Source organism: Lepidothrix coronata, unplaced genomic scaffold (assembly GCF_001604755.1).
Source record: "Lepidothrix coronata isolate B3197 unplaced genomic scaffold, Lepidothrix_coronata-1.0 Scaffold91, whole genome shotgun sequence".
Classification (NCBI taxonomy): domain Eukaryota; kingdom Metazoa; phylum Chordata; class Aves; order Passeriformes; family Pipridae; genus Lepidothrix; species Lepidothrix coronata.
The window spans coordinates 1,647,416-1,675,108 of record NW_016690271.1 but is presented as its reverse complement, the minus strand read 5'-3'; the positions used below and the strand labels follow the sequence as shown (position 1 = coordinate 1,675,108).

The following is a 27,693-nucleotide window of genomic DNA, read 5'->3' as shown; positions in this document are numbered from 1 at the left end:
CCTCACCTTCAGTTTGCCAAATAAAAATAACAGAAAACTATTAGGATGAATTAGGCAGCTTTTGCAAAAGTTCTTAGAACAACAGGAAAACGAAGCTTAAATTAATATATACACAAATGGGAACAGAAGGCTCTTCCATGATGGGCTTAAAACACCACATATATTTCTTTTTTATGAAAAGAATTAAAAGTGTTCTCATGGGTAAGGCTTATAAATTAGGGTATTTTACAGGTGGCCTTAAAAGTTTGGCTTAAAAGGTTTGTAGTTGGTGTAACACTGGCATTAAGAAGCACTTTAGCCATTATTCCAGTACTAAAATGTTACCTTTAACTCTGAAAAAAGTTTTATGTCAAGCAAACCCTCCACAATATTGAGAAAGTTGTAAACTGAGGCTGATTTTATAGTAACCAGAAAGAGTATAAAACTGCCTGCAGTAGTCAGAGCAATTCTGAAAGCCACAGACACCATTAGCCACACACACATTAATAAATAAAACCTTTTTAGAAGGTTCTTCGTAATGAAGAGAAACTTTAGGAAAACGGTTAAAACAGTTTAAAAGCTGAGTTTATGTTCTTTGCACGTTTCTCAAGTGTGTCAATTTGCATTTGAATTCTTAAAATAAGTCTTAAAATTTTATAGAAGACAAACTATTTTAATTCTGTATTTCTACACAAAGAATTTGCTGTGGATATCACACAGCCAAACTAACGTGGGGGTCCTCTCCCATTCCTGCAGCCAAAGGAAGGAGAACTCTCCACCTGAACAAAGTGACCCCAATTTGGCATTTTCCTTGGCAGTGTGGCCTCAAAACACAATTTTTTACCCTCATGCCACAGAGATACTGATTGAACTGTAATAAAATTAGAAAATGTTTCAATTTACCTATGAAAAAATTCGGGGGGAAGCTGACTAGAAATAATTCATATTAAGACAAGAGAACTCTGTAACACGCTCTGGCTTCGGGGCTAAACCTGTTTACAGCTGTTGGAATCTGAAATGGAGATTTTCATTTGGGAGAGAGGAAAAGAAAGATTCTCCTCTGCTTTCTACAGTGGTTAATCAGAAACACTCAGTAACAGATGCTGTTAGAGATCAGATACCAGCCTATATGGACCTTAGGCTAATGCAGCTTGTTTTTACTGCTGTCAGGGGGAGATAAACCAGCCTATCACATCAATATTTATATGGGCAAAACGTGGAAGTCCGATTAAAAAGGGAATAATCAAGTCCCCCGACCTGTCCTGCGTGTAAAATAGAGCTAAACAAACACTGGGGCTGTGATCCCTGAAACACAAAGAGGTAAGAGGAGTTCTTCCTATCTCCATCTCCATTTCCCCGTTACAAAGGCATGTGAATGATGGAGCAGTGAATGCCCCTTGTGTGAAATATGGCACAAGCACGATCTGGGCAGATATCAGCAGGGACATTAGCAGAGCTTTTCAGCCCTCCTTTGGAAGCTCTCAAAGCCCAGCATTCTGCTGCTGCCGCAGCCTCTCGAGCCGAGCACACAAAGCAGCTGTTTATGCTCCCCCAGTCACCAGCAGGTGAACCCGGTTCAATATTTATCACAGGCTTTCACAGATCACTGCTAACCGAGCAAACGTTTTAATTAAGCTGGAACCCGCTTCAAAGAGCTCATTCAAAACGTCAATCAGCAGAAAAGGGATCAGATACGGTGTCAGGTGAGAGCCTGTAATACAAATCCACAACTTTCTTCAGCCCATCGTGGTAAATTAGCCCGTTCTGGAGTGCAGACCCTGATTGTACCAGGCTGCCAGTCCCCTGGAATGTGTAACAGAAGTCACTCAAGGCCCATTGTGAAGGTTGTAAGCAATATGTTAAACTGCAAGGGGCTAGCACATTAAGACAGATTCTTTTCACAGCTGTTTTTTGATACCCCAAGTGTTTGTTACACTACTCTCCATTTACTGTTTACTTTCTTTACCTGCTAGAAATGGGGTTTCCTTAGCCCAGCTGCCCCAGTTTCTCAGGCCATTCTGTGACACAAGGAATCAAGAGAGCACCAGCAGGGGATCATTTCCCACTTCAGCTCACACCAGAACTGCCCTGTCCTGCAAGATTTAACAGCAGGAGGACAGAGATGGACTCCCAGGCAGCTCAGAACAGCCTTGGATTCTCACCCCCAGGATCTACAGGTGTTCTACTGATGGAGCAACCCTGGGCAGCACCTCTGATCCTCTCACAACAACCAGCCCACCTCTCTTTTGGACTAGAGACAGGACTTGACAAGAAACTAAATTTGCTTGAAGCAGAAGATTAACTAGAGTAAAACACAGGGTTGCCTCAGTGCTGAAGAAAATACCATTATTACATTATTGTACCATCCCAAACACGCAGTTCATTATGATAAGTGCTGAACATACCCCCTGTTGCCTTTATTTCATGAGCCACACTAGAAAAGCACTTCTATACCTGACAGCCCATGCTGTGGGCTCTTCATGTTTTAAACCTCACATATTTATCATCAGTAGTTCTGAGGCACAACTAAGGCCTTTCTGCAACTCTTTCTTGACACCAGCCAAATTCCCAGTGTGCTAAAGCAAAAGTTCATCACAGCAAAATAACACTTGATCCTTTCATTCTTAAAAAGAAACTCGAACAGAAATAAAAACCTTCATTTCTTCTTGGGTTAATTCTTTCTAAAGATGCAGCAAACTGTTTGAATAGTATCTAATGTATATACTGTCTATCTGCAAAATCAGCCCCATGGAGGGCACATTACAACACACACAGGTGCAGTTCAACTATTAAAACAAAGAGTTTCCTTAGAAAATCAAGAGTTTTCTTAGTATTTTCTTAAGTATTTTATTAACAATCAGTTGATCTATATTAAAAGTTTTCAATTTTCTTCACTGCAAGAAATTTCCACAAGTTTTAAATCGAGTTTTCCAGATGCCCACAGCAAAGCACCGAAGGAAATTTTACAATCAAGGAAGGAAGAAAGGTCTTTTTATTTGAAAATCAACAGCACACTCTGCTGGCCTTTGGATTCCAAACTATCAGCTGAAGCTCAGTGGCACAAAGCATTTCAAATCCTACTCAAAAAGTCCTCAGAGCTTTCCAAAACTAACAAAAACTACCTCCCATCAAATGACCTGCAACACAGATTCACTTTTGTTAAGAAAATATTTAGCTCCCAGTGTCTTAAAAGTAATACTATAGCTTTTGGCTTCCTTTGTGTTTGCAAAGGCACGGAATGCTGGAAACCAGCTCTGGGTTGCACTGATTAAAACAGCAGCTCATTTAGGACGTACAAAGAGCTGCTGGAAGGAGAATTGAAATGCATGTGGAAACCAAACATAATTCCAAACAGGCACAAAACCCCCTGCACTCAGAAGCTGAGTTACCTACAGAGGGGTATTACCATAAAACAACATCAAATACACTGGAAAGGGTGAATGTTCTTTGTCTTTTGGAAGCAGAAAGGAGATTTCTGTGCTGATGAAAGAAACGAAGGTCAGACCTCATTCCTTTCTTACATTTGTCCCAAACACACAATTTCCTGATTTCATGGTGTGCTCCCATATTTTAATCTCAATAAGAACTATTCTGTCCCAGCCCCTGATGAGCTTTCAGGGGAACTGCATCACCTACATAACCTGGCATCTCACCCTCAGCTCTCCTCTGCCTCACATTTCTTCTTCTCCTGGTTTTACTTCATAAAATCAGTAAGATTCAAACAGAAAAATGCCCAGCAGAAAGCTGCAGAAACAGCTGCATATTTGCATCTCAAATTCTTATGTGATACTTCTGCTACAGAAGGTGGTAATAAAAAACCAAAACCAAACCACCACCACCCCAAAATGTAAATCTACCACAGTAAAACACAGGACTTTTCTTCTTAACCATGTGCAACATTCATTCATTCCTCATTTTTTGTTATAATATATTGTAATGATCAGGTCCAGCTTTCTCCATGCTATTTTTTTAAAGTCTAAAAGACACACATGTTAATATTAAATACTGCTTTTCACTATATATGCCTCAAAACAACAAAAACCAACAAAACCTACAAATCCTGATTTCACCTAATTTCCACAGTCCCAGCTGCATTTTCTTCCATAATGTCACCAATCTAATAGAGGCTGGAATATAAAATATAAATTCAAAGCTGCTGTACAACTGCTGTCACACATTGACAGGCTGAATTGCTGGGCCACATTTTGTGCTGTTGGGGAGCCATCAAATATTGGTTTTAATTGCTCTTGAACTCCCCCTCCTGCTGTAAAAGATACTGTTGCATTACTTACCCTTTGGGGAGAACAAGTAGAGGTTTTCACACTTTTTTCAGAGTGAACAGTGAGCTCTCCATTTTTCCTCTGGTGATAAACTTCTAAAGCATCAACCAGCTGGACTCCTCTGGCCAAACAGTGGCGTTTTCTGACCTGTTGGGGAAAAAAAAACAGTGTACAAATGCCCTGGGCAGGAGGATGTGCTCCCTCTGGCAGGGCTTTGGTTCAGCTCTTTTCCACTGAGGCTGTTTTAGTGACACTGGGCACCCTTAATGTTTGTTAACAGCTCAACCAAACTTAGCCACACAAAAGTCATTAGGGAAAGCTCTCAAGTTTTAATTACCAAAAAAAATCTGTAATTATTGCTGAGCTCTTCTGCTTTATTTTCTCACTGTTACAAAACTGAGAGAAATTATAGCACTATGAAGAAAAAAGCAGAAAACTTCCATAACAAAACCAAAATATAAATTCAAGCCACACTGATGTAAAAACTTAATCAAAAGTGCTCTGCAGCAATGTAAAAGCTGTTTAAGTGCACAAGTCCTCAGCCATGTGATACCAACAGTGCAACAGATGAAAACATAACAGAAATATTGCACTCCACACAGAGATACCAACATCTGACAGGCTAGAAATCAGAACTCTGTATTATCTGAATTTCTAACACTCATTTCCAAGAGCACTTTCAACTCTAGAATGTCATACCTTGGTTTAATATCACAGATCAGCTGGGGATGAATATATTTTGGGGATATTACTTGTTTAAATAGGTAGGATATAGTTTAATACAGGGTGTTATGAACATTTAAATGCAACAATGGACTCCTTTGTAATGAGTAACAATAAAAACAAACAGAAACCTGTCAATCTGAACTGTGACATGACTCAATTATTGTCCACACCCTTCTCTGTAACTGGTATTTGACAGCTTGGTTTAGCTACACCTGGATTATTTTACAGCCAATAAACTTTGTTCACCTGCTGCTCTGTTTCTAAAGGACGAATCCTTTTCCTGTCCACTTGAAAATCATCATTCTCACTGTCATGGAGAGATAACTTCTTTTTGGCAGCCAATTTCGAAGCCAGAGTTTCATTTTCCTTACATTCTGTAATTCAGCAAAGAAAAAAGGAAGGCATTACATAAGGGCAGCAATTTAAAAACAGATTTTACTGTAAATACACCTGATGTAGGTAACTGTATTGGACATTTCCAGAGCCATTAATCACCACACAGATTTCAGGCAGGGCAGAAATATGTAGTAGTCTATTATGAAGGCAAAAAACCACCCCTGGCTAGAAAGGAAAAAAACCTGACAACTCAGGCTACAAACTGTATGTCCAGAACAGATTTTTAGCTGCCTGTGCATGAAGTTACCTGTGTTTGGCAGGGGGCTTCCAGGTTTCATGGAAGTTGCTGTTTCACAGTGACTGGAAGGACAAGAAGCACCAGGATTCACACTCACTGCAGCCTCGTTGCTCCTGGCCTGGGAATGACACGTGCAGTGGCACGGGGGGGATGTCTCTGCCTTCCTGTCCTCCTTCTCCCCGGAGCAGCTCAGCAGGGATTTCTCTGAGGGACAGACACAGGCATTTGGCTCTCATTAAAACCACTCAGGGCTCTACAGGACAATCAGACTTGCAGAACAGTGCAGGTGAAAGCTCAGGTACCAGTTGTAAACCTGGTGTCTCTACAAAGCTGCCCAAGTTCCCACCACCCTCTGAAGAACTGCAGTTCTTCAGGCTGTAACCCCCTGGAGGAATCCAAACCTCCTCTCTCCTTCAACTCCATCCACATCATTGCAACCCACAAGGATTTTCCTCCAAAGTTCCAACAGCCAAATAATTCCCTTATGAGACCTAAATCCCCCTCAGCACTACTGGCCATCACTGCTTTGTGCTGCCAGTAAGATGTGTAATGGTGGGCAAAGACCTGAAATCCAAGGCTGATAAATTAAATTAAAGGCTGATAAACAGCAGCAACTTATTATTTTGGTATCAAAAATTGTGCAAACAGCCACTGAGACAAACTCACCGTGCAGAGACTGCTGCCATGATAATGCAGAGCAAAGTAATGCCAAGCTTTTCCCACTTCCTGTAGGGCTCTCCAGCAAACAGTGCTGCCTGGTATTTAAACCTTTCACAATCTTTAAGGAGAACAACAAGAGCAAAACCAGAATTAAGAGAAAGCAAAGCAGGTGTCTTTAGCTCATCTGAGAAATAACTTCTAAAAATAGGTCAGGACACCTGCTGTCCTGTGACAAGCAGAAAACCAACCCCCACAATCACCTTGAATAATAATAACAACCAAACCATTTGTCCCACAGAGAAAAAAAAACCATTTTGAAATGGTTAAAAGTCCTTAAAAATGTTTACATATAAGTGCAACAATTCATTTTTAAAAAATCAAAAAAAGTGAAAACTTATTGAACTCTTACTCTATTTCATTATTGCCCCTCAAAGTTATATACATCTTCTCTAATAGAATATCTAGATAAATAACCATATATATTACACAACACACAACTTCTTTCTTAGCATAAATGCTCACAAATCCAAAATGTACCTCAGCATTCCCTAGGCATGCTCCAGATATTGTCCAGCACAGAGAACAGTCAGTTGTTACAACTGAAATTCTCAAGACACTCGAGGCTCTGAATTTAATATTCTAGTTTTTCTAAGTGCTGATAGAGAAACTGGAATTCCAAATAGTGGTAAACACTCTTAGTTTAGGAAATGCCAGTGTAAACTGTACTCACAGCATTCATCATAGCCAGCTGGGAGGGGTAAGCCTTGCAGGGGAAGAGGATCTTCACCCCCCCAATGGTGTATTCTGCCCCCTCAGAAGGCATTGCCACTTCTTCCTCCCCTTTACTTCAAGTTTAGAACTGCAATAAAAAAAAAAATACTATTAGCAAGTCAATAGTAACAACCAGATAAAGCCTGAAAGAACATATAACAACAAATAAAAACATGGAGAAGCACTTAATCTGGTAATAGTTCAGGACAACAACAGAACTGAAATGCAGGAATTCACACCACACATCAGCAGTTCTGACTTGGTCCTCATTACAAACAAGAACAACCTGCCTCCAGCTAGTGAGTAACATCAGCAATTTAAATAAAACCATGACAAACTGCACACACAGTTCAGATTCCATCAGCCAGACTGGAGATCATTGGGATAAAAACTCAAAGCCACAGGGAAAAAGTATTTCAGGATTTTTAGTAACTGAACATCAGCCAGTCTTTCAATTCTGCAGCTCCATCAGCCTGAACTCCAAGACACTGCAAACTCCAAAGACACAAGTGTCAACAGTAGCTTGTACCATCCCTCTTATAACAATGAAAAATAAAACTGGACACTGACTTCAAAAATATTTAAAAACAAACACTTTTCTTCCCCAAATAACACAGTAATTACTCAGGGGGAAATGGGGTGGCAGTCACTTTACTATTTTGTGATTATTACCTTGAATGTCTCTCGTTCTGTTTAATAAAAGACAATTTCCCTATCACGCTAAAAAGTTAAAATTAGTGAACTAAAAATACTGAAGAGGCACAGATGGCTTTAAAAAAAGACCACGTTTTTTAAACAACACAAGGAGTTTTTTTTCTTATAGGTTTTCAGCCTTGAGTAATAGAGCACGTTTAAAGTGGCAGATTCCAGGTGATAAATCAACTCACTAACCTGTGTCCTCATCTGACTTTCAATTAAACATATGTATCCAAAACCACCAATATACGGCATGATTCAGCTTCCTCATCGAGATTCTCCACACGAAAACGCAATCCTAAGAAAAGGAGATTGATGACATGAGTTTGCATCCTGGGAAGGGTGGATAGAAGGACCTCCCCACGAAAAGGCTTTTCCCACACACATTCGGGGGGACTCCTCAATGAAGGATAACTCCGAGTTAAGTTTGCCCGTGAGGCGGTGGGAAGCTCGGGGACACCGCAGAGCCCCCTCCGTGGAGTGTCAGCTCGGCCGGGAGCGCTCTGGGCGCGCCGAGGCCGCCTCTGAGCGCAGCCTCGCCACCGCCTCGGCCCCGGGCGGAGCGGCTCTGCCTCCTGAGGAAGCGGTGCCGCTTCAACCCAGCCCCCAGAGCAGCACCTGGGCACTGTTTCCTTGTGTGTGCCCAGCCCCGACCCCACTCCCCTCACGGTCCCCACCAGCGGCCCCGAAGTCTCCTCAGCGCCCTCCGTCCTTCCCGCCTCTGCCCCAGCCAATCAGCTGACAGGAAAGGGCCGCGCGCCTCCAATCGGCGAGCCGCACACTGCGCTGCTCCCGCCTTCCTCCCCCGAGTGCCGGGAGCCAATCGCAGCGCGCCTTGTTGGCTTCCGGGTTGCGCGCGTTGCTAAGCAACCGCCTGTTTAGTGGGGGAAAACCGTATTGAGAAATAATAACAATGTATTTTATTGTTTATATTGTATTATAATACATTTTACATTATATTATATATAACTATATATTTTACATTATCTTATATTATCTATAATTATATTTTACATCTATTACTATTATTGCTCTTGTTGTATTATTGGCCACTATTATTATTATTACTATTTTACTAGGTTTTATTACTATTGAGTATTATTACCATTATTGTCATTATCCTTGTTTTCAGTATTATTATTATCATCCTTGTTTTAAGGGCAGTGCACAGAAAACACCCTGGAAATACGGTTGGAAGTAAGGAAATAAAATAATGTATGGAAATAAAAAATTAATAGTTTTTGTAGAGTCAATGCTTTTTATTTAAATACCACTACAGCATATAAAATTACACTTGGAACTGAGGGAAAAAATACATACATTTAGATTATTTACATAATTTACAGTAAGATGACAAAAATCCCCTCAGTGGGCTCAGGCCTTGTATGGAAAAGAACAACCAACTCCAAGATGGAGCACAAAGGATTTGGCTTTCTGAGCTGCCTGGAACTGCTTTGGCCATTCCTTCTTTTATTCCTTTGCACACTCATTCTCAACACCAATTTCTTTTTTAAGTCTTATCCTGGTGACAACTTAAGAAAGCTCTGCACTTGTTTCTTCAAGTCTTTCTCATCACTTTTTAAGTTAAAAAACCCCAAATCATCTGAGTTGCATGAAAAATACCCATTCTTTAAAAAGCACATTTATACAACTCATTTTTACTATTAATCTATTAATCCTTTTTTTTTAAGCAACTTTTAGACCGGTTTCAAACTCTCACTGAAGGCTGGTTATCTTTAAATGAAGCTCCTGATCTCATAAACTGAAACTTTGACCAATACTTTGACACACAAATAAAGAGTTAAAACATTTTCTAAGCATTCAGTGTGATGGTGCAAGTTATTGGCACCACTTTTTCAAGTAATCCTCAAGGTACTTTATTCCATCTTGCTCTGCAAGGCTCTGGAACAGCAGCTCTTTTAACTCATTTGAACCTCCAAGTTTTCTTACCTATCATTTTGCTGTTTGCTCACCACATTAAATACTCACTTTTCGAATGTCCTAAAAGCCTTTCAGCTGTGTTGCTGTATCACCTGAAAATCACTCTCAGTTCCACTGGGAATTATTTCCTGATCCCATCACCCTCAGAAGTTTTCACTGGAAGCAACATGAGCCTCTGGAAAGAATTTTCTCCTCAGCCGTAACTGAATCAAATGGATCAAAAACGTGGATTTCTGCTCCAGCTCCTCAGTGCACTTTCACAGCTTTCTCCAAATTTAGGCACTGTGGACAGTGGGACAAGCTTCAAACTAACTTGAGCTGTTCCTAAACCCCACTGACACTCATGTTAATGATCTCAATGATGGTGTTTTCCACACACTGGCACAGCCGAACGTCGGGGTCCAGGCTTGCCACGTCCCTGGACCAGCTTTTGGTAGAGGAGTCTTTACAAAGTCCTGAGAGATCATGTGGTTTCTCCTTCAGTTGCTGGAGACCTGGAAAATAAGGTAGAAGCAGCAAAGTACATCTAAATAAATAAAGTAAGTATTGAAAGTTGTTATTTTACACCCCTAACACAGGTATGTGTGATGAGATTGCAAATCTGAGCCATCACTATTTTATTCACCAGGCTTCACTCCACAGGTCATTTCTAGAGACAATACAGCATTTCTTTGTCATTTACCTATGTCTGACTGCTTTGGGGTTTTTTTTATTCCTTTTCAATTCTTCCAGGATGAATATCCCAGCACAGACAGCAGCAGGGGACCTTTTATTACATGAGCAGAGCATTTGTCTTTAGACAGAAAAAAAAAAAAAAAGACAAAAACCTGCTCAAGATCAACTGAGAAAGTAAAACAGCCAATCCCTGCTCACACAATCACTGTGGATTTATCCAACCACACCATGTCTAAGACTTCAGGCAGCTCCTCTGACTTTGCATTTCCAACAGATGAGGAAGATTTCCAGGGCCACTGTGCCTCAGCTGAGGGGCTGAGATGCCCTTGTGTTCCAAAAACCAGTGGCCACTTCTCATGTCATTAATCCTTAGCCTACGAGGGGGAGTTCTCTGCACAACACTTGCATGCAGGGATCCATCTTGTAATGATACAGGCAGGGAAATAAAAGAGAAGGAAAAGTTTAACAAATGAGTACTTTCAGCCCCTGTAACCTCTAAATTCTCTCATCAATCCAGTAAAGCCATCTGTCCCTACTCCTTCTGTATTTAAAAGGGAACAGCAGTAAATCCCATGCACACTCAAACTTTTGAAACATTACCACAGGTTTCCCCCTGGGACCACGATGTTATTTGTGAAATAAAGGCACTTGACTTACGAGTGATGATGGGGTCGAAGTCTCGTGTCTGTGTAGCAACATCAGAGGCACAAACTTGTCCTATTTGGATCAGCAGAGACATAATATCCTCATAGAGGGGAGGAAAGGCTTGGCAGAAGGACACCAAACAAGGCAGGGTTGGCATAAAGAACACGTAGCGCTTCGACTGGGTCAGAACTGCCACAGAGGAGGACACGGGTAAGCGAAACAAAATTATTATAAAAATCCTGTCAAAAACTGTTGTTACATTTACAGTGTTAATTGCCACAAGAGTGGCATTTAGACAAAACTGCATTCAGCTGAGACAAAACATCCTGACTCGGACAAGGAGGAATTTGGGGGCTGCTGGAGCACTCACCCGTGAGCAGGGTTCCCATCACGTTGATGGCTAAACGAGCCACACTGAGGGATTTAGGCAGTGCATACTGGATACACAGGTGGGAAAGTAACTGGATGGCAAATATCTGGCAAAAAGAGAAATAAGCAATACAGTTACAAATTGCTTGCACTTTCTCGTAACTTACAAGTTAGTAAATATTCTCTGTTTTACCAAGAAATCAAAGCTGAAAAAGCCCTAATAATAGTTATGCTGATATTTTTCCTGCTAATATTAAGAAAAATAACCCACACATATATAACATTAATCAAAGTGACAGTGTTAGTGTTTCAGATTCTCCCCTACAGACACAGATTGTTCCAACATTAATGGTGAGCAACAAAGCAACAAACAACTTCCAACCCAAAAAAGCTGTTTGGGTCTGGTGTGTTCTCCTTTTAACCTTAGTGGAGTGTCTTCCCATCAGCAGGAACTTAGTACTGAGAAGGGATGAAATAAACTATGAAGTTGGCTTGATGTGGCAAACTGGCCTCGTGGGAGGTGTCCCTGCCCATGGCAGGAGGGGCTGGAATTAAATTATATTTAAGGTCCCTTCCTACACAAACCATTCCATGATTCTATACAGAAACAGAGGAATTTTTAGCCCAACAAATTCCAACTACCTACAATGCCAGGCCTTTAATTTAAGGTAAAAGTGCTACAAATGTTACTTGAATAGCCCAGGCAAGTTAGAACAGGATGTTTTTAGTGACTGTTTTCTCTCCTCAGGATTAACAACCCACAGTGATTCCCAAGCCAGGTGACTGCACAGTACCTGTTTTTCAAGTTCAGGCTGGGCAATGAGCTCTGGAATGAAATCCAGACAGATGTGCATGGATGGAATCCCTGCCACTGTCAGTGCCAGCAGTTCACATGGATAGCCCTGTGGGATTAAGGAAAGAGATGTGTCAGTGTGTCACAGGCTGGGTACAAACCCAGGGACCAGATCAGTTCTTTGCCCTCAACACTCAGTGTATTATTTGCACAGAAACCCTCCCTCCACTCCCCAGACACAACCAGACTGCAGTGACCCTTTCCTTCCTTGTCTTTCCCATGTTCCAAACTTCACCATCAGCCCCAATTTCCTCATTTCACAAATGCACCATAATGACTTTTTTAGTACTTAATCAGTTCCAGGTCAAGGCAAATTAACTCCTTGTAAAGAGTGTGCCATCTGGCAAGGAGCAATTTAACATGCATTAAAAACACATTTATATTTTAAAAATCGCTAATCTTTCCCCTCTTCTTTTTTTTTTTTTTTTGAAGGTGCACAGCTGCTTTGGCAGGGACAACCTTCCTCCTTCCACTCCACAGAGATAAACTGTGCCCTAACAAAAAGGAGAGATAAGATGTTTACATTGGAAGCCAAATTAGTTTTGAATAATGGGAACACTGATTTCAACACGTGGCCAGAGAAATAACCCACAAAAGATGTGGAACAAAAAGATGTGGAACAAGTAATTAGAAGATGATTAGGCCAGTTTTCCTTAGCCTAGATGGACAAACCATAAAAAAGGGCAGAGGTACAAACAAAGTACATGTTTATTGATGAGGAACAGGCCGTTTAAGTGCTCCCTTCTCCCGACAACAGAGTCCAAACACTGAAACAGGGAGGAAATATAAGTAATAGAAATTTAGAAATTTGGTGGGACAGGAGCAGAGAAGTGGGTCGTTATCATTCCTGAGGAACACAAGGACAGCATCCAGCACCTGTGACCACTTCACTTGGCTCTTCCCTGACCTGAGGAACAACAAGAGAACCGAAGCAGTGCGAGGCAGACCTGGAAGTGCACGAGTTTGACGAGGTTGGGGTCAGCGATGTACATCTGGTGCAGCAAGGAGCAGATGAGGCACTGCACCTCCCTCAGGTTACACAGCAGACCCTCCTCTTCCTCGGCCTCAGCACCCATGGGACTGTGGGCACCCAGCAGCAAATCATCCGAGCTGCTGCCCTGGCCCTTCTCCTCCTCGGTGGGCAAGCAGATCTCCAGAAGGATCTGCACAGCAGCGCTGTCCTGGGGAGAAAATAAGCCACAGAACAAGCATGAAACCCCCCCCAGTGAAATAAGAAAAATCAAGCACAGAGTAATGACAATTTAAGAAACAGAAGGTTGTCAGGTGAGCAGGATTTCTGGCTGTAGAATTTTTAAATACAGAAAAAAACCACTCAGCTCGAGAATCATAAATCTTGTAGAACGTTAGAAAAAACCTCAACACTTTATCTCAATCAAGACTCCCATGAAAAAAAGCTCAAATCCAACAGATAATCATATTCATTAATCAAAAGGGTAAATTCAATGGAATCTTGTTCTGTTTAAAAATTAAATATCAAGTGGGCCCTTAAAGCATCCAGAGCGGACAAAATAAGCACATGGCCATGTAATTCACAGAATTCAAGGGAGACCACACTGCTCATTTAAATATAAAACTTCCTATTAACTCAAAAATCATATTATAATGGGAACCATATATGTGACAGGGAACTATACATGTGACATTCTTCCAGACAGAGGGATGAACAGGCTGCCTGTGGAACAAGATTCCTCAACAATCTCCCTGAGGTGAAGCTCAGGAAGTGAAGCATTCTCCAGCCTCCCACTCCACAGTGCTGCTGCTGCTCTGCAATAACACTGGGCAGATGATCAGGCACAGGTTTGTCACATTTATTCATGTTTCACTTCTCCAAACCCAAGGACAGAAAGAGCCTCTGGATAACACAAGCAAGAAGGCAAAAGGGTTGGGAAGCAGAATTCTTCTGTTCCAACAGAAAAACCACTGTCCTAGCAGTAAAACCAACAAAATGCTTCAGAGCAGGATATGGGAAAAAGAAAATGTTTAACAACCTGAATACAGAGGCAGTTTTCCATGGTAACAGAATTTGGTAAAAAAAGAAATCAAATGCCTCCCTTTTTAATTTCCTATTTCATCACTGTCTTTCCTCACATGGCTTGATATCCATTTCTCCCCCTTACCTGAGCAGCTAGCAAAGCATTTTTTAATTCTTCTCTTGTAACTTCTGGGGCCTCTGGACCCATTGCATTGTTTTGGGATGGCCTGATGTCCTGCTCTGCTGTTTCTTTGAGGTGAGAGTTGAGGTAAGCTTTGGAAGCAAGGAGATACCCATTCAACATGTGCAAAATTATATCCATCAGGGGAGGGCTCCTGATACGGGAACACAGGATAAAATAAAGACATTTCAGTAGGCAGAACAATAAACAGTGATAGCATGAACAAACTAAAAGCACTCCCAAGGGCTCCTCTGGGAGTCTGGTTCACAGTAAAGCTGCTTTTCCTGATCCAGCAGAAGCTTCCATTCAGTCCCACTTCCCTCATGCACAGACATGTAAATACACCCTCTGCCAGCACAAGGAACTGCTGAAGGGCCTCACTTCTGAGGGACAAAGAAAACTTGAGAAGGGTCAGATGTACATAAAATAAGGGAAAATAATTATCTGAATGATGGGGGGAAATAAGGCAGAGCAGCTCTGAAATGCTTCCATAACACTGAGAGTTTTGAGATCACACTGCATTATAAAGCTCCCGAACAGTTGGAGAAATGTAGGATTTTCAATTTGCATCCAAGGCTGAAGGGACACACATTTAAATATTTCACCCATGGGTTGGGGATGACAGGTGTCATTAACAGAAACTCAAAAACTAGAGGAGTTGGAGCAACTCACATGAAAATTGGATGCACAGCTCAGTTGCTAAAGGGCAAGGGGGGACAGATGCATACAAACAAGAGTATGAAAAACAAATCAAGCTGACTATTAGCCATTTATTATGGCCAAAAGGATAATAAAAAAGGGGGAAAATAAACCACGACTGACAGGAAACGTGAACTAGAACACAGAAGGAATAAAGTCAGGGGCTAAAGGACATTTAAAACCATTCTTTTTAGAACAACAGATGCCATTTTCTTCGTTACTGTGAAAAAGCAAAGTTGTAATTCACGAATTGTGACTCATTGTTTGCATTATTCCACGTTCTCCTTAAAAGCTGGTGCATTGCTATTGATTATGATCCTTTTTACTACTTCAGTTCTCAGTTTATCCTTCTGCATCAGAGCCATAAAGCAGCATCACAGCTCCTCCTCTGGCCCCCCTGACATCTGCAGGAACCAAGTCCTAAGAACTGCTAAGAATTCCTGGGGAAATGAAGCAAATCTGCTTTTGTCACATCCATCAAGCACCCACTGGCAGAAACTGGTACCCAAAAAGATGGGCCACCCACGGGCCCCAGAGGGGTGGCAGGGACAGTGTGAGGTGGGAGGATGTCCCAGCTCCCACCTCGGCCACCGGCACGCGGCAGCCGCCATTTCAAACCTGCTGCAGTGTCCCTGGGCCACAGCCCCACACACCCAGAGCCAAAATGGAGGCCTGTGGCCAAAGCCCAACGTTCCCAAGCCACAGCTGGGTGTGAGGCTGTCCAACAAGACACTGAGTGGAAAGCAGGACAGGTTGAACCTCATGTGATTGGTTTGAAGAGATGTTCTGAAGTACTGAGAGCTCTTCTAAGTTTCCTGGGAGACACCTTTATGTTCAGCACTGGCTGTGTGGCACCACAGAACATGAGAAGCTCAGGGAGGGAGACACTCACCTGTGGACTCTCTGGTCACACCTCAGGACGATCAGGGGGTCAATCATCAGATCATTCTGGGTGTATTTCTGCTGTCGGACTATTTTTCCTGAGGGCTGCAGAGCATTAACAGTCATCACCCACAACCTAAAAGGAGAATATTTTCATGGGTTTTTTTAGTAGATAGTCCATATAAGAAAAGGAATCCCTGAAGCATCTGGATATTCACTTATCTCAGCTCTACTTTTCTAAGCCTATCAAGGAGCAAACAGCCCACAGTTCATTTGCAGCCCTTGCAGATAACCAAGATACAGCTGATTTACTGGAATTACAGCAACCAAACTGTTTTCACTGCAATACAGCACCTACTTCACAAAAAAAGGCATGTTTTTACCAAAGTAAGTTCATGTTTCATCAGTAATCCATCATAAACAATACACACTATAAAACCATATTCCTGTATTTTAAGACGACTGGTGACTTCCTTCTGCCTGGGAACAAGAACCACCTTCCTTTTAAATGCAAAGGTTCCAAATTGCAACAGAACAAAAGGGAATGCAGCTCCAACACATTCCACTCAGTCACAACCTCCAATTTCCCAGGTAAGGGCATTGTGTCATTATTTTTAAAACAGAAAGAGGTTGGAACTGGATGATCTTTGAAGTCCCTTCCACCCCAAACCATTCTATGATTGATTCTATGATTCTATCTGCAACAAGGAACCAAGCAGTACTTTGTTCCCACCTTCTGGGCATCACAGTGTTCAGGACCATCCAGAGTTTGTTGACAGCCTGCAGGATGCCCCGAGGGACCCCAGCGTCCAGCAGGAGATTCATGTTCGAGGTCAGCACCTCCGCGTACGGGATCAGCTCCCCAGCTGAGAGAAGGGTCAGGTGTTCCAAGATCTGCATCAGCTGGGTGTGATTTCCAGGCAGCATGGAAAAGGCTGGAAAGCAAAGACAACGGGATCCTGGTAAAACTGGACTTCTGATATTTTTTCTTCTGTCCAGCAGAACATTTGGGTTTTATGAACGCACTATGACCAACGCGCTTCCAAATCCACCGCGCTCCAACGAATTTGGAGAGAATGAACTTCAAATGAAGCTATTTACCTTCTTGGAGCTGTTTGGGAGAGTGGTTCTTGGCCATGTTGGTGAGGAGCATCCTCCTCAGCAAGGCATCAGTGCCCGTGATCTGCTCCTCACAGATCCAGTCGTCCACGATGCACAGGTGGGGGTAGTTGGTGGCGAGGAGTCGCAGCAGAGCAGAGTGCAAACCTTGGGGGCATCAAAAGAGTTCACAGCTCAGATCTGAGCAGCTGCACCTTCCACCTGAACACATCTGGGCCCTTCACTTCAACCACAGAATCGCTGCCAAGAAGCTCAAGGAGTTTGCACATTCACAGCCTGATATTCCAATGCCAACAGAGGAAGAGTTACCTTTTGGAAAGTCGTCTCTAGTAACTCAGTCTGGAATAATTAAACATTCTTGGGCAATTCCTACTCTAAAACCTGCCCTAGGTAGGTAAGACCTACTCTAAAAAGAATCCCTTCTCCCATTTTCACTGTAACTCTTCCAACACCTCTCTAGTTACTGACAGGTTTTAAAGGAAAGGGAAAGGAAGGCAAACTATGAAAGAAGCAACAGCCACTGAGCTGGAAACACTTTCTGCCTCCCTTTTCATGCACATCAGACCTTCACACACAGATTTACCTCCCAGCTCCTGCTGCAGCCCCTGTGCCTGCCTGATGAGGTACTTGATTGGAATCTGATCCATTAATGCTGAAGAGTAAGACTTGGGTTTCTTCTGCATGGCAGCTGCGAGGGAACAGGACAAGAAACCAGTTACAGCTGGAAACAAGTGAAAATGGAAAGCACTTATCTCTATATTATCCAGGTAAAATAGAGAAAATCCCAAATAACACCTCGTTCCTGTCAAAGTATTAAAATAAGCTCTTCAGGAAACTGTCTCTGTGAACATTTCCATCCGAAGATTTCCCTGATATTTAGATTTGTTCTCAGTATTTCTATAGTGTCTTTGACCAAGCCCAGCTGATTTTGAGATCATAGCTCAAATCTGCTCTTTTTTTATTCGAGGTTTTTTATTCTTAAAAAAAAATGGTTATCAGTTGGTACCTGGAATTCAAACTGTCAGGACACACAACAGCCTGTCATGAGGTGGAAGTTATAAATGCAGGGAGAACTCTAATTGACTTTATACTATTTCAAGCTTTCTTAAATAGCATGAACTGATGACTACTGAAAGTTCTACCCCCTAAAAAGGGCTTGTAAATACACCCACCAGATATAAATATTCTGTTTTCACTGGAGTTTAACTCTGTCAATAAACCACACAATATTCTGGTAGAATTTCAGTTTCAATGGTAAAAAAAAGGATCATTCAGCATCATCAACTACAAAACTGCAAACCTAAAGAAACGTGCGTGCAAGTTTGACAACACGTGAATAAATGAAGACCTCAATTAATTAAGAAGTCTTTTTTAATTTTTCCTGTTTCCATTAGATGGTCACAACTATTTCAAGTAACTTTTTTGGCCAGGTTGGACCTTGTTTTCATCTGGAAAACAAATTACTCAACCACAGAGTTTTAGCAGAAACTTTATCTCCTGGATTTCTAAATCAACGTATTTACCACAAAAATCTAAACTTTTTATGATTGAATCTGAGAGCACTGTTAATTTTTCCTCCCTTAGCATCTGATTTCCAGCTAATTTGCCTCCCCCTGATGCTCTCACACATACCCAGAATCTTTGTGTTGGCCAGAAGTGCTTCCTCATAGGACAGGACGTAGTAGAGGACGAGCAGTTGTGTGGTGATGCTGTAGCGCTGAGTGAGACGGGCATTTTCCCCCTGGGCAGAAAACCACACACAAAGGTCATGCTGCACACTCCTGATCCTTGACAAAACAGGGATTTACCCACAGATATGAACATGGCACTAACAAGATTCACCTCAAAACTCCTGTGGCAGGAGGCAGTTCACAGGCAGCAAAGACAAAAGTGAAGGGACTTAGAGAATGCGTCAATCGCACAGGAAATCCTGAACCACACGTTCACATCGAAACACAACAAAGAACCAAACAAATCATTTACCCCAGAGAGGCCCTGGAAAACATTCAGTATCTCCTGCTCTGTGACAGGCTGGTTGGTGGCCTCTGGGTTGGATTTGGATGCAGGAGTCAGGATGGAGTTGATGTAGACATCGATGAGAGGGAGCAGCTGAGGGTGCAGAGGGGTGGTGGTTTCGCAGAGCTGCCGATAGATCCAGTCCTAGGAGAGAACATCCCAAGGTATGAGTGGCTGCCAAGCTGGAGGGCAGTTTGTTTTGCCTGCAAGTACCTCCCCCTTCAACCAGTCACAAAAACTATAACTAAAGGAGGCTTTGACTTTGAAAGTGTACTATCAGTTCTGAGTTGGTCATAAGCTGCATATCCTGGACCCTGCTCTGGACAGACTCACAAATAAAGCTTGTCCTGGCTGGAAAATCATTCTAAAATTTTATTAACCACAGATGGGGGGGAGAGACAATGAATTTATTATTTTTCACTTCACTCAGTTGTGGTCTCTGGATTACAGAGCTACAGCTGAGCACCCTAACACAATACACAGATCCTCCTTAAATCACATGGTAGTGGGGTACAAGATCGATCAAGAATTCTGCTCCTGTGATTGAACCAAAAAACCTCATTAACACTCAGACTTCTGAACTGAAACAAAAGGAAGGTCCTACCTTAATGGACACTTTGTGCTTGGTGAAGGAACGACTCTTGAGCAGCTGGTAAATGCAGTGGATGGGCAAGAAGCCAGTGATGTTGGCACTGAGGCTGCCCGTGACGGGCACTCGCACTGCGTGGGCTGTGACAACCTGCAGGGAAGGGACAATTAACACAGAAACACCCCAAAGATCCACCTCCTCCCAGTGCACCAGGGGACAGAGTCACACAGCTACAGCCTGTCCTGGCATTTCCTTATTTTTGGTGGTTTGGAAGTTGAATGGAAAGGAAAAAAGGGAAGGTGGGGGGGGAAAAACCCCTTAGGCTGAAAATACCTGTTCAGTGAAAATCTCCTGTGTGAAGATTGTCTTCATTCTGCTGAGCGAGCTGGGCTTGATAACAATCTGAAATAAGGAACAAACTACTCAGAAGTGCAAGTTTTAGCTTTCTCATAAGCAAGGACTGGAAATTTATTTTATAAACTGGTGACTTTTAGCCTTTTAAAACTGGGATACCAGGGGAAAACATTCACATCTGCACTTCAAGTGTCCAAGAAAAATATTTAAAAATGTCACAAGTTCATCACTCCATGTCTCCCCTATCCTAAAAACTCCCTACCCAGCTTTTACCTTTTATGAGACATTTTTCATGAGAGTAAATTCTTGGTAATTTCCTGACATTAATTATTATATATATATATTTCTTCACTTAAAATTAAAAGTTTGCAGCTCAGTTTGGAAACTACTTCATCTTCTAAAGAGTTCATTTCTTGCAAATAATGACTTGAACAAGTCAGCACTTTTTGGAGACACTTTTATCACAGCATTCCTCTGTATCCAGAGGCAGGAGTAACTTAACATTCTTCCAGAGCAATTACTGGGTAATTACCTTTTTTTTTCAGGTTATCTTTGCTTTAAGTATAACAGCCAACCTAAAGTTCTTTCTATCAAAACTAAAGGAAAAACAAAAGCATAAAAACAGGGTAAAAAGTTGATTTTAACCTTCATTCCCAAGGTGGAGCAGACCAAGTCAATGATGGCACTGAGCTGGTTACTGTGGAAATACATGGCCACCAGGAGAAGCATCTCTCCAAAGGAAGCAGACACACCAGAAATGCTGAGGATAACAAAGGGGAAGAGTTAGTTTCCAACAGGACACAAGTAAATGTGAGATGACTGCAACCATTAAAACAAAACAAGCCTGCTCTCACCTCTCAAAGTAGGCTTCTTCCTTTATCATCCAGCTAAGCCACATCACCATGAGTTGCTCCTGTTCTGGGGTGCTGCACAAAGGAAATCCATAAAAGGTCATTTTCCAAAAAAAAAAATAAAAATCCAGCCTGCATTTGAATCACAATTACTACCAGAAAAGCCAGTATTTGAGGAGCCTTCCAGGAGACTTTTTGCCACTTTCTCTTTAGCATCCAACAGCTGATAACAGTGATACTTAGCACAAGGGTCAGTCCAAGTGCCAGGGAACTTCCTGTCTGGAATGAAGCCAGCAGAGAGCTACACTCCTTAAATATCTGCACTGCTTCTCTTTTGAACAAGGTCTTTAAAGAATTTAGCCATCAGCTTGCTCCATGGAAAAGTGAACAAGTCAGGCCTGCTCCAGTCTTCAAAAACTAAATCTTAAACTAAGCTAATGCCCTTCTCTCAAAAGATTTGCTATAAACAAGAGGGAGAACAGAGTGAAATATCCCTTTACTCACTACAGAGTGAGACAAATCCCTTCCATTAACATACAGAGACTTATATAAAAACTATATAAAAATTTATATAAAATTAGAGGAGAAAAATTGTGCAGCTGAATGGTGCTAAACCAGTAAAACCCTTACAAAGCTCCTGCTTTACTGGGAGGTACCTGACCAGGGTGGAGAAGGCCAGGAGCATGCAGAAGGACAGGGACACAAAGCGGACACCAGCAGGAGTTGCAGGAGGGCGGCTGGTCATGAGCTGCAGGAGCTGCTCAGCTTCTTCATCAGTTGGCCTGGACAGGACAGAAAACAAAACAAATTCAATTTGTGATTCAGTTCAACAGTGAAGATATTTCCAGTCTCATCACAGTGGTTAAAGACTGAATTTTCCCTGTTATTGAATCTGTTCATCAAGTTGCTATCAATGAGTATCGACATTAGCTGGTAATTCTCGCTGGACTTAAAGAAATAAAAATCTCTGTTAAGACACAACAACAGTGGGAAAACTCCCCCAGGATATCATCTTGCCTAGCAGTACAAAATACTTAAATTAAAACTAGCAATGTGTAAAGATGCTACATTAGCACGCTCTAAAAAAGTAAAAGGAATAGAAATTCAAAATTTGTACAATGACAGAACAATCAGCTACTTTCTCTTCTCCACACTGCTCCAACCATGTGGGCTTAGACTTATTTTAAGTAGTCTGCAGAAGTGAATTGGCAGCAATAAAGAGCCTCCCCTGGCACTGAGATTGGTGAGTGCTGCCGTGTCAATGGCATTGAGACACAGCTCAGGAGAGAAGTGCCCACAGCCCTGAACCTCTGCTGAGACAGGAACAGACGTGACAGACAGAGCTGAGCAAACCCCAGAGCAAGAGAAGGGTCATTACTTGAGCCCAGCAATGCCCATGAGGGCGCAGTAGAGGCGTAACAAGGCGCTGGCCTTCACCACGTGCTCCTCCTTCAGCCCCGAGTACACGGACACGTTGGGCTCGGTGTCGGCGTCGGCCTCCTCCACGATGTGGGTGCTGCGGACCGTGGGCAGGATCCCCATGAGCTCCAGGAGCAGCTGCCTCCTCATCTGCCACAGCACAGAACTGATATTGTCTCTCTTTCTCTGTGTGAGAGGTTAAAAGATGAGAACGAGCGCATGAAATCCATCCCAAACAACACCAAACTCATCCCGTCGATGTATTACAAAGAGCTTCCGCAATGATGAAGTCAAGGTTGCTCTCTTTTAATTATTTTTTTTTACAGTTTTCAGTACCAGGGTGACAGGCAACACGTGATCATACCACAACAGCTTCCTACACCAAAACACAAGCTTTAACTAAGTCAACTAAGCAAGTCAAGGTGCACCTTCCTGCTGTGAACACTGAGGATGACCATGTTTATCAGGCAAACATTACAAACACACAATTCCCCGGTTTCCAGGCCTAAAAACCTCTCAGAGGAACAACCAAACAGCTGCTGCCTTCAGGGACACCATTTATAGACCTGATGGTCCCATAAGAGGAGGTTGCCCTGTAAAGGTTCCTCTTTAAACAGGATTTATGTGCATTCAGACAAATATGGGGGCCCCCAGCCAGAAGGGTTTCAGTAAGCTACCTGAATGTATCTTTTAAAGCAGAATATCCAAAGATTTTCATACCTGTTGGCCATTTCGGATAAAAGTCCCAAACCAAGTTCGAACCTTTGCATTTGTTCCAAGCAGCAGCCCACTGACAAAGCACACCAGGTCACTCACTCCGTCATCTGAAGATTCGTTTTTGGTGTGATCCAAGGTCAAAGCCACGCCAAGACCTGGCAGGTGGCACTCTTCCACCTAGATAAAATGATCTTTGTGGGTTATAAAGCTCTTATTTATAATTCAGGGGTCATAGTTATGGTTCTCATGCCAGACTCACCACCATGCCCCGGACCCTCAGAGCTTGGGAAGGGTTCATCTTGCACAGATGGCGAAGGGCTTCTGTCCTCCGCCGGCCTCCAACACTCTCCTCATCCTGCCGCTCCCCGTTCTTAATCAAACCTCTGCAGACTTAAATATCCAACAGGAGCTGTCAGGAAACCCGCCCTTTCCAACAGAAAGCCACACACTGGCACAGGTTGCCCAGAGAAGCTGTGGCTGCCCCAGCCCTGGAAGTGTCCAAGGCCGGGTTGGATGGGGCTTGGAACAACCTGGGATAGTGGAAGGTGTCAGTGTTGGAACTAAATGTCTTTCAGTTCCCTTCCAACCCAAACCATCCTGTGATAAACACAAACACACCAAGCCAAGCTGTTCTGCTCAGCTCACCATGATTTATTAGCTGGGCCACACAAACCTGGTTTGGGCAAGAACTCACGAGCTGCATTCTAGAAGCAGAACAAGGTCATTCTCCCCAGATAAATTACAGGGTCATTAGAGATTTATGCATCACCCAGTTACTAGTCACCCCTTACCTAATGTAACCTGGGCACCTGGCAGTCCTGGAGTCTGAAATCTTAGTGCCAAGTAAGGGATGCCAAACATGCACCATCAATACAAATTTTCACCTCATAAAATGTCTCAGTGCAAGGGACAAGAACTGTCAGCAAGGCTAGGGCAGCTTTGTAGCCCCAGCCTGAGCCAGCCTTTTTAACTAACCTACAGGTGAAAAGCTGTGACAAGCAGGCTGCAAAAAATGGGAATCAACATAATGGCAGGGCAACCCATCAGCACCTCTGGGTGTAAATGCATTCAAATTACACTTCACAAGCCAAACGCTCTCCAGTTCAAACATGGACAACATGTGGTTTAGAGAATTAACTGTACTGCTAGAAATCATTTCAGACCTGTAGCAGGAGCTGGACAAGAAGAAGCTGTGACTCACCCTCGTTGAAGCTGTCAGGGACATTGGCCACCAGAAGGCACAGGAACCAGGCCCCGTTTTTAACGTGCAGCAGAGCTTCAGCCACATCCACTATGGGCAACAGGGAGGGCAGCTCTGCATGAAAAGAGGGTGTTAGAAGTCACAATGTTTCGCTGTAAGACAAGTGAAACCTTGTTTTCAATACACATTTAAATAACCCCACGGAAATAAGGAGTGGATAATCAACCTGTGATCTGCCACTCTTTCAAAGAGCTGCACAGCTCAGATTAACCTGAAATCCTCACAATGGCTCCAAAAGTTATTTTGTTACACTTTTAAGAGGTCAAAAAACACTGTAAATACAGAATATCAACCTGCTTGCAAAATGCAGAGAACATCTGCTGCCTCCTCCAGGTAAACGGGACTCTCGAAGAGCTCGGAAGATTTGAGAAAAAACTCACCATTTGATTCTGAAACCTGAAAGACAATATATTTATCATCACTGAATGGGTTCTATGAAGTGATTTGTCTAAATCTGCTTTAAATCCAGCGGATTTAATAGATTAAAAACTGTCAAAAATGTACAGCTATCAACACAGAACAAGCAGGAGAAGTGTCTACAGTAAGAAATATTTACTACTGGAAATAACTTCAGTATGGATGGTATCACTGCTTCTTCACAGAAGAAGGAGAAATAGCCCACTGACAATTCTAAAAACTTCCTAAGTTTACACAAGGAAAATAAAATGTTGGGGTGGACAAGTGAAATATGGTGGCTAATACCACACTGCAATGGAGGCAAAGAACTGGATGGAGACAAGTCATAATTTCATTTTCAAATACGATTCCTGCACTGATACATCACCAAATCACATTATATTTGAGTACAGCATATTACAGAGTCTGTATCACATTAGCAAAGACTTGGCTTGTTCTGAGGAAGAAAGACTTCCTCTAGGAAAGTGGGTTCGCAAGGAATTTAATCACAAGCCACTGTTTAATAAGACTGAGGCTTTGAGTCTTGAGGAAGCAAGTAAGGACTGAAGAGTGCTCACACCAGCACCAGAAACAACCAAACATCTCACCAACCTATCCAGAGTGCACTTTCACCACCCTAAACTCTACAGACATCCAGATATGGACAAGTTTACCTTATTCATAATGGCCAGGAGCTCGCTCAGCACCAGCCGGAGCCGCCGAGGGGAATCGCTGTGCTCGAATTCCAGCGTCAGCCCGTGCTGCAGCTGGGACACCAGGATGCTTTCTCCACTGCCACCTCCCAGCTTGTGCCTGACACACAATTAACAACTATGAAATGTTTCTGCAAACGTAGGAATGTCCTCGCTTAAAGGAAGGACATAATTCTGAAGGGATCTCTTCTATCAAGAAAAAGACCAAGAAGGAGTGTTATAAGTGCAGTACATGAAACCTAATTGGGCAGCTTATCAAAATTTGAAGTGCTGCTGTTCCCCGGCAGCTCAAACAGTCAGGAAAGTGCATCCACATGACCTGTCTGTTCAATCCCTTACAGCCTTCCCAGATCCTCCCCAGCCGGGGCAGCTCCCAGTGCATCCCAGACCTTCACCCACCGTGAGGGCTGGAGCCGGCAGAGAAGGTCCCAGGACAGACAACTAAACCCGGCTCCCTGTCAACCCCCGGGGCTTTCCTAAGAGATCAAGGGACACGAAGGGCAGCAACGACTGTGAGGGCTGGAAAAGCCGCACAGCGCTGCCTCCAGATCTCCGCGTTACCGGAGCTGCTGCTCCTTGCTGGCGTCCTGCTCCAGCGCGTGGAAGTCCACGGACAGCAGCGCCACGATGGAGTTCACCGCCTCGACCCCCGAGAGCAGCCGCAGGATCAGCTTCTTGTCCTGCGCCCAGCTCTGGCTCTGGTCGGCGGGCGCGCACAGCGCCATCCGCACCAGGCAGGGCAGCAGCAGCCGCAGCTCGGGGTCGCTCAGCGCGGCCAAGCGAACCACGTCCACCTTCTGCATGGCCTCGAAGGCGTAGGGGCTCACGAACTGCAGCGCCGAGCAGTCGGACATGGCGGCGGCCGCCGCTCCCTGACGGCTCCCGCGCCCGCCCGCCGCCACCGCCCGCACTACCGGGGGAAGAGGGAAGTGACGCCACGGCGCGAGGGCTGAGGGGAGGGAAGGGCTGAGGGAGGAGGGAGGGTGAGGAGGGTGAAGGATGAGGGGCAGGAAGGGCTGAGAGGCGGGAGGGCTGAGGAGAGGAAGGCTGAGGGGTGGGAAGGGCTGCAGGAGGGAAGGGCTGAGAGAGAAGGAAGGCTGAGGGGAGTGAAGGATGAGGGGCAGGAAAGGCTGAGGGAGGAAGGCCGGGAAGGCTGACGGGGGAGAAGGCTCAGGGGCTGGAAGAGCTGAGGGGGGAGAAGGCTGAGGGAGGTAAAGGCTGAGGGAAGTAAAGGCTGAGGGACAGGAGGGCTGAGGGCAGGAAGGCTGAAGAGGAGAAAGGCTGAGGGTGCGCTGCCCCCGCAATAAACCCACACCACAATCAAGGCTTCATGAATAATTTATTCCATTTGAAATTATTTTTGTTTTTTGTTTTTTGTTGTTTTTTTTTTTAAAAAGTATAAACCTTTTTTTTTTTTTAACGTTTCATTTCCTCGATCACAATTTTGTACAACTCAGTGTTTATGGCATTCGGCAGCAATAGTGTTTGTTCCTTTAAATCGCTTTTTATTTCTGTGTTTGTCACGATGAGCACGACGGCGGCGGCTCGGCCCAGGGCACAGGGCTGTGCGAGGCTCCCTGGCATGTCCAGCCGTGCCAGGGCGGCTCCCGGCATATCCAGCTGTGCCAGAGGCATTGGAGCAGCTCCTGGACCTGTCCAGCCGTGTTGGAGCAGCTCCTGGACCTGTCCAGCTGTGCTGGAGGGGTGTCAGGGCAGCTCCTCGGTGTGTCCAGCCGTGCCAGGGCGGTGTTGGAAAGGCTCCCCAGTGCATCCAGCCGTGCCAGAGCGGCTCCCTGGTGTGTCCAGCCGTGCCATGGGGTGTTGGAGCAGCTCCCTGGTGTGTCCAGCCGTGCCATGGGGTGTTGGAGCAGCTCCCTGGTGTGTCCAGCCGTGCCATGGGGTGTTGGAGCAGCTCCCTGGTGTGTCCAGCCGTGCCATGGGGCGTTGGAGCAGCTCCCTGGTGTGTCCAGCCGTGCCGGAGGGGCGACATGTCCAGTCACGAGGCCACAGGCTGCGTCCTCCCAACCTGGCGCTCGGCGAGGTCCTCACGTCCAGTTGACTCGGAAAAACCTAAAGCTCGATGAGTAACGTCCTGAAAAAGTGACCCTGAGGATTGTGGTAGGTCCCAAATCCAGTTTTACTGTAAATTAAGCTTTACTCCACTGAAAATAAAAAGTACACCCACAAATAATAAAAAAAACCCTTTAAGTACGAAGCATAGTCCTGGGTCCTTTACTTAAAAAAAAAACCAAAAACAAACCAACAAACAAACCA

General features: G+C 43.8%; 2 protein-coding genes across 7 annotated transcripts in view; both read right to left on the bottom strand.

Annotated features, from left to right (window-relative positions):
* BRIP1 (BRCA1 interacting protein C-terminal helicase 1) overlaps positions 1-8,476 on the bottom strand; it is a 94,496-nt gene extending 86,020 nt beyond the window's left edge. For 5 of the 6 annotated variants that reach the window (XR_001875926.1, XM_017821708.1, XM_017821710.1 and 2 more), the window contains exons 1-7: positions 8,365-8,461; positions 7,942-8,044; positions 7,010-7,138; positions 6,286-6,397; positions 5,629-5,823; positions 5,232-5,359; positions 4,272-4,406 (exon numbers count right to left, since the gene is read on the bottom strand). Coding sequence is in view for 5 of the 6 variants with exons in the window: in XM_017821708.1 (XP_017677197.1) it covers positions 4,272-4,406; positions 5,232-5,359; positions 5,629-5,823; positions 6,286-6,397; positions 7,010-7,102 (663 nt within the window). In the remaining variant the exon portion in view is untranslated. Of the gene's footprint in view, positions 1-4,271; positions 4,407-5,231; positions 5,360-5,628; positions 5,824-6,285; positions 6,398-7,009; positions 7,139-7,941; positions 8,045-8,364 lie in introns of all 6 variants that reach the window. The other variant, XM_017821709.1, reaches the window with a different exon arrangement.
* A 514-nt stretch (positions 8,477-8,990) lies between these two features.
* Positions 8,991-26,313, bottom strand: INTS2 (integrator complex subunit 2). The gene is made up of 24 exons (XM_017821714.1): positions 25,981-26,313; positions 25,381-25,519; positions 24,604-24,706; positions 24,251-24,364; positions 23,309-23,439; positions 23,053-23,226; positions 22,292-22,518; positions 21,570-21,695; positions 20,917-20,988; positions 20,708-20,822; positions 20,042-20,110; positions 19,724-19,858; positions 19,087-19,263; positions 18,736-18,844; positions 17,687-17,791; positions 17,086-17,250; positions 16,718-16,919; positions 15,995-16,120; positions 14,368-14,557; positions 13,177-13,410; positions 12,171-12,278; positions 11,378-11,483; positions 11,020-11,196; positions 8,991-10,181 (listed from the first exon to the last, which is right to left on the bottom strand). Exons 1-24 carry the CDS (start codon positions 26,271-26,273, stop codon positions 10,012-10,014), a joined length of 3,567 nt encoding a protein of 1,188 aa, XP_017677203.1. The 5' UTR covers positions 26,274-26,313; the 3' UTR covers positions 8,991-10,011.
* Positions 26,314-27,693: the final 1,380 nt, after the last annotated feature.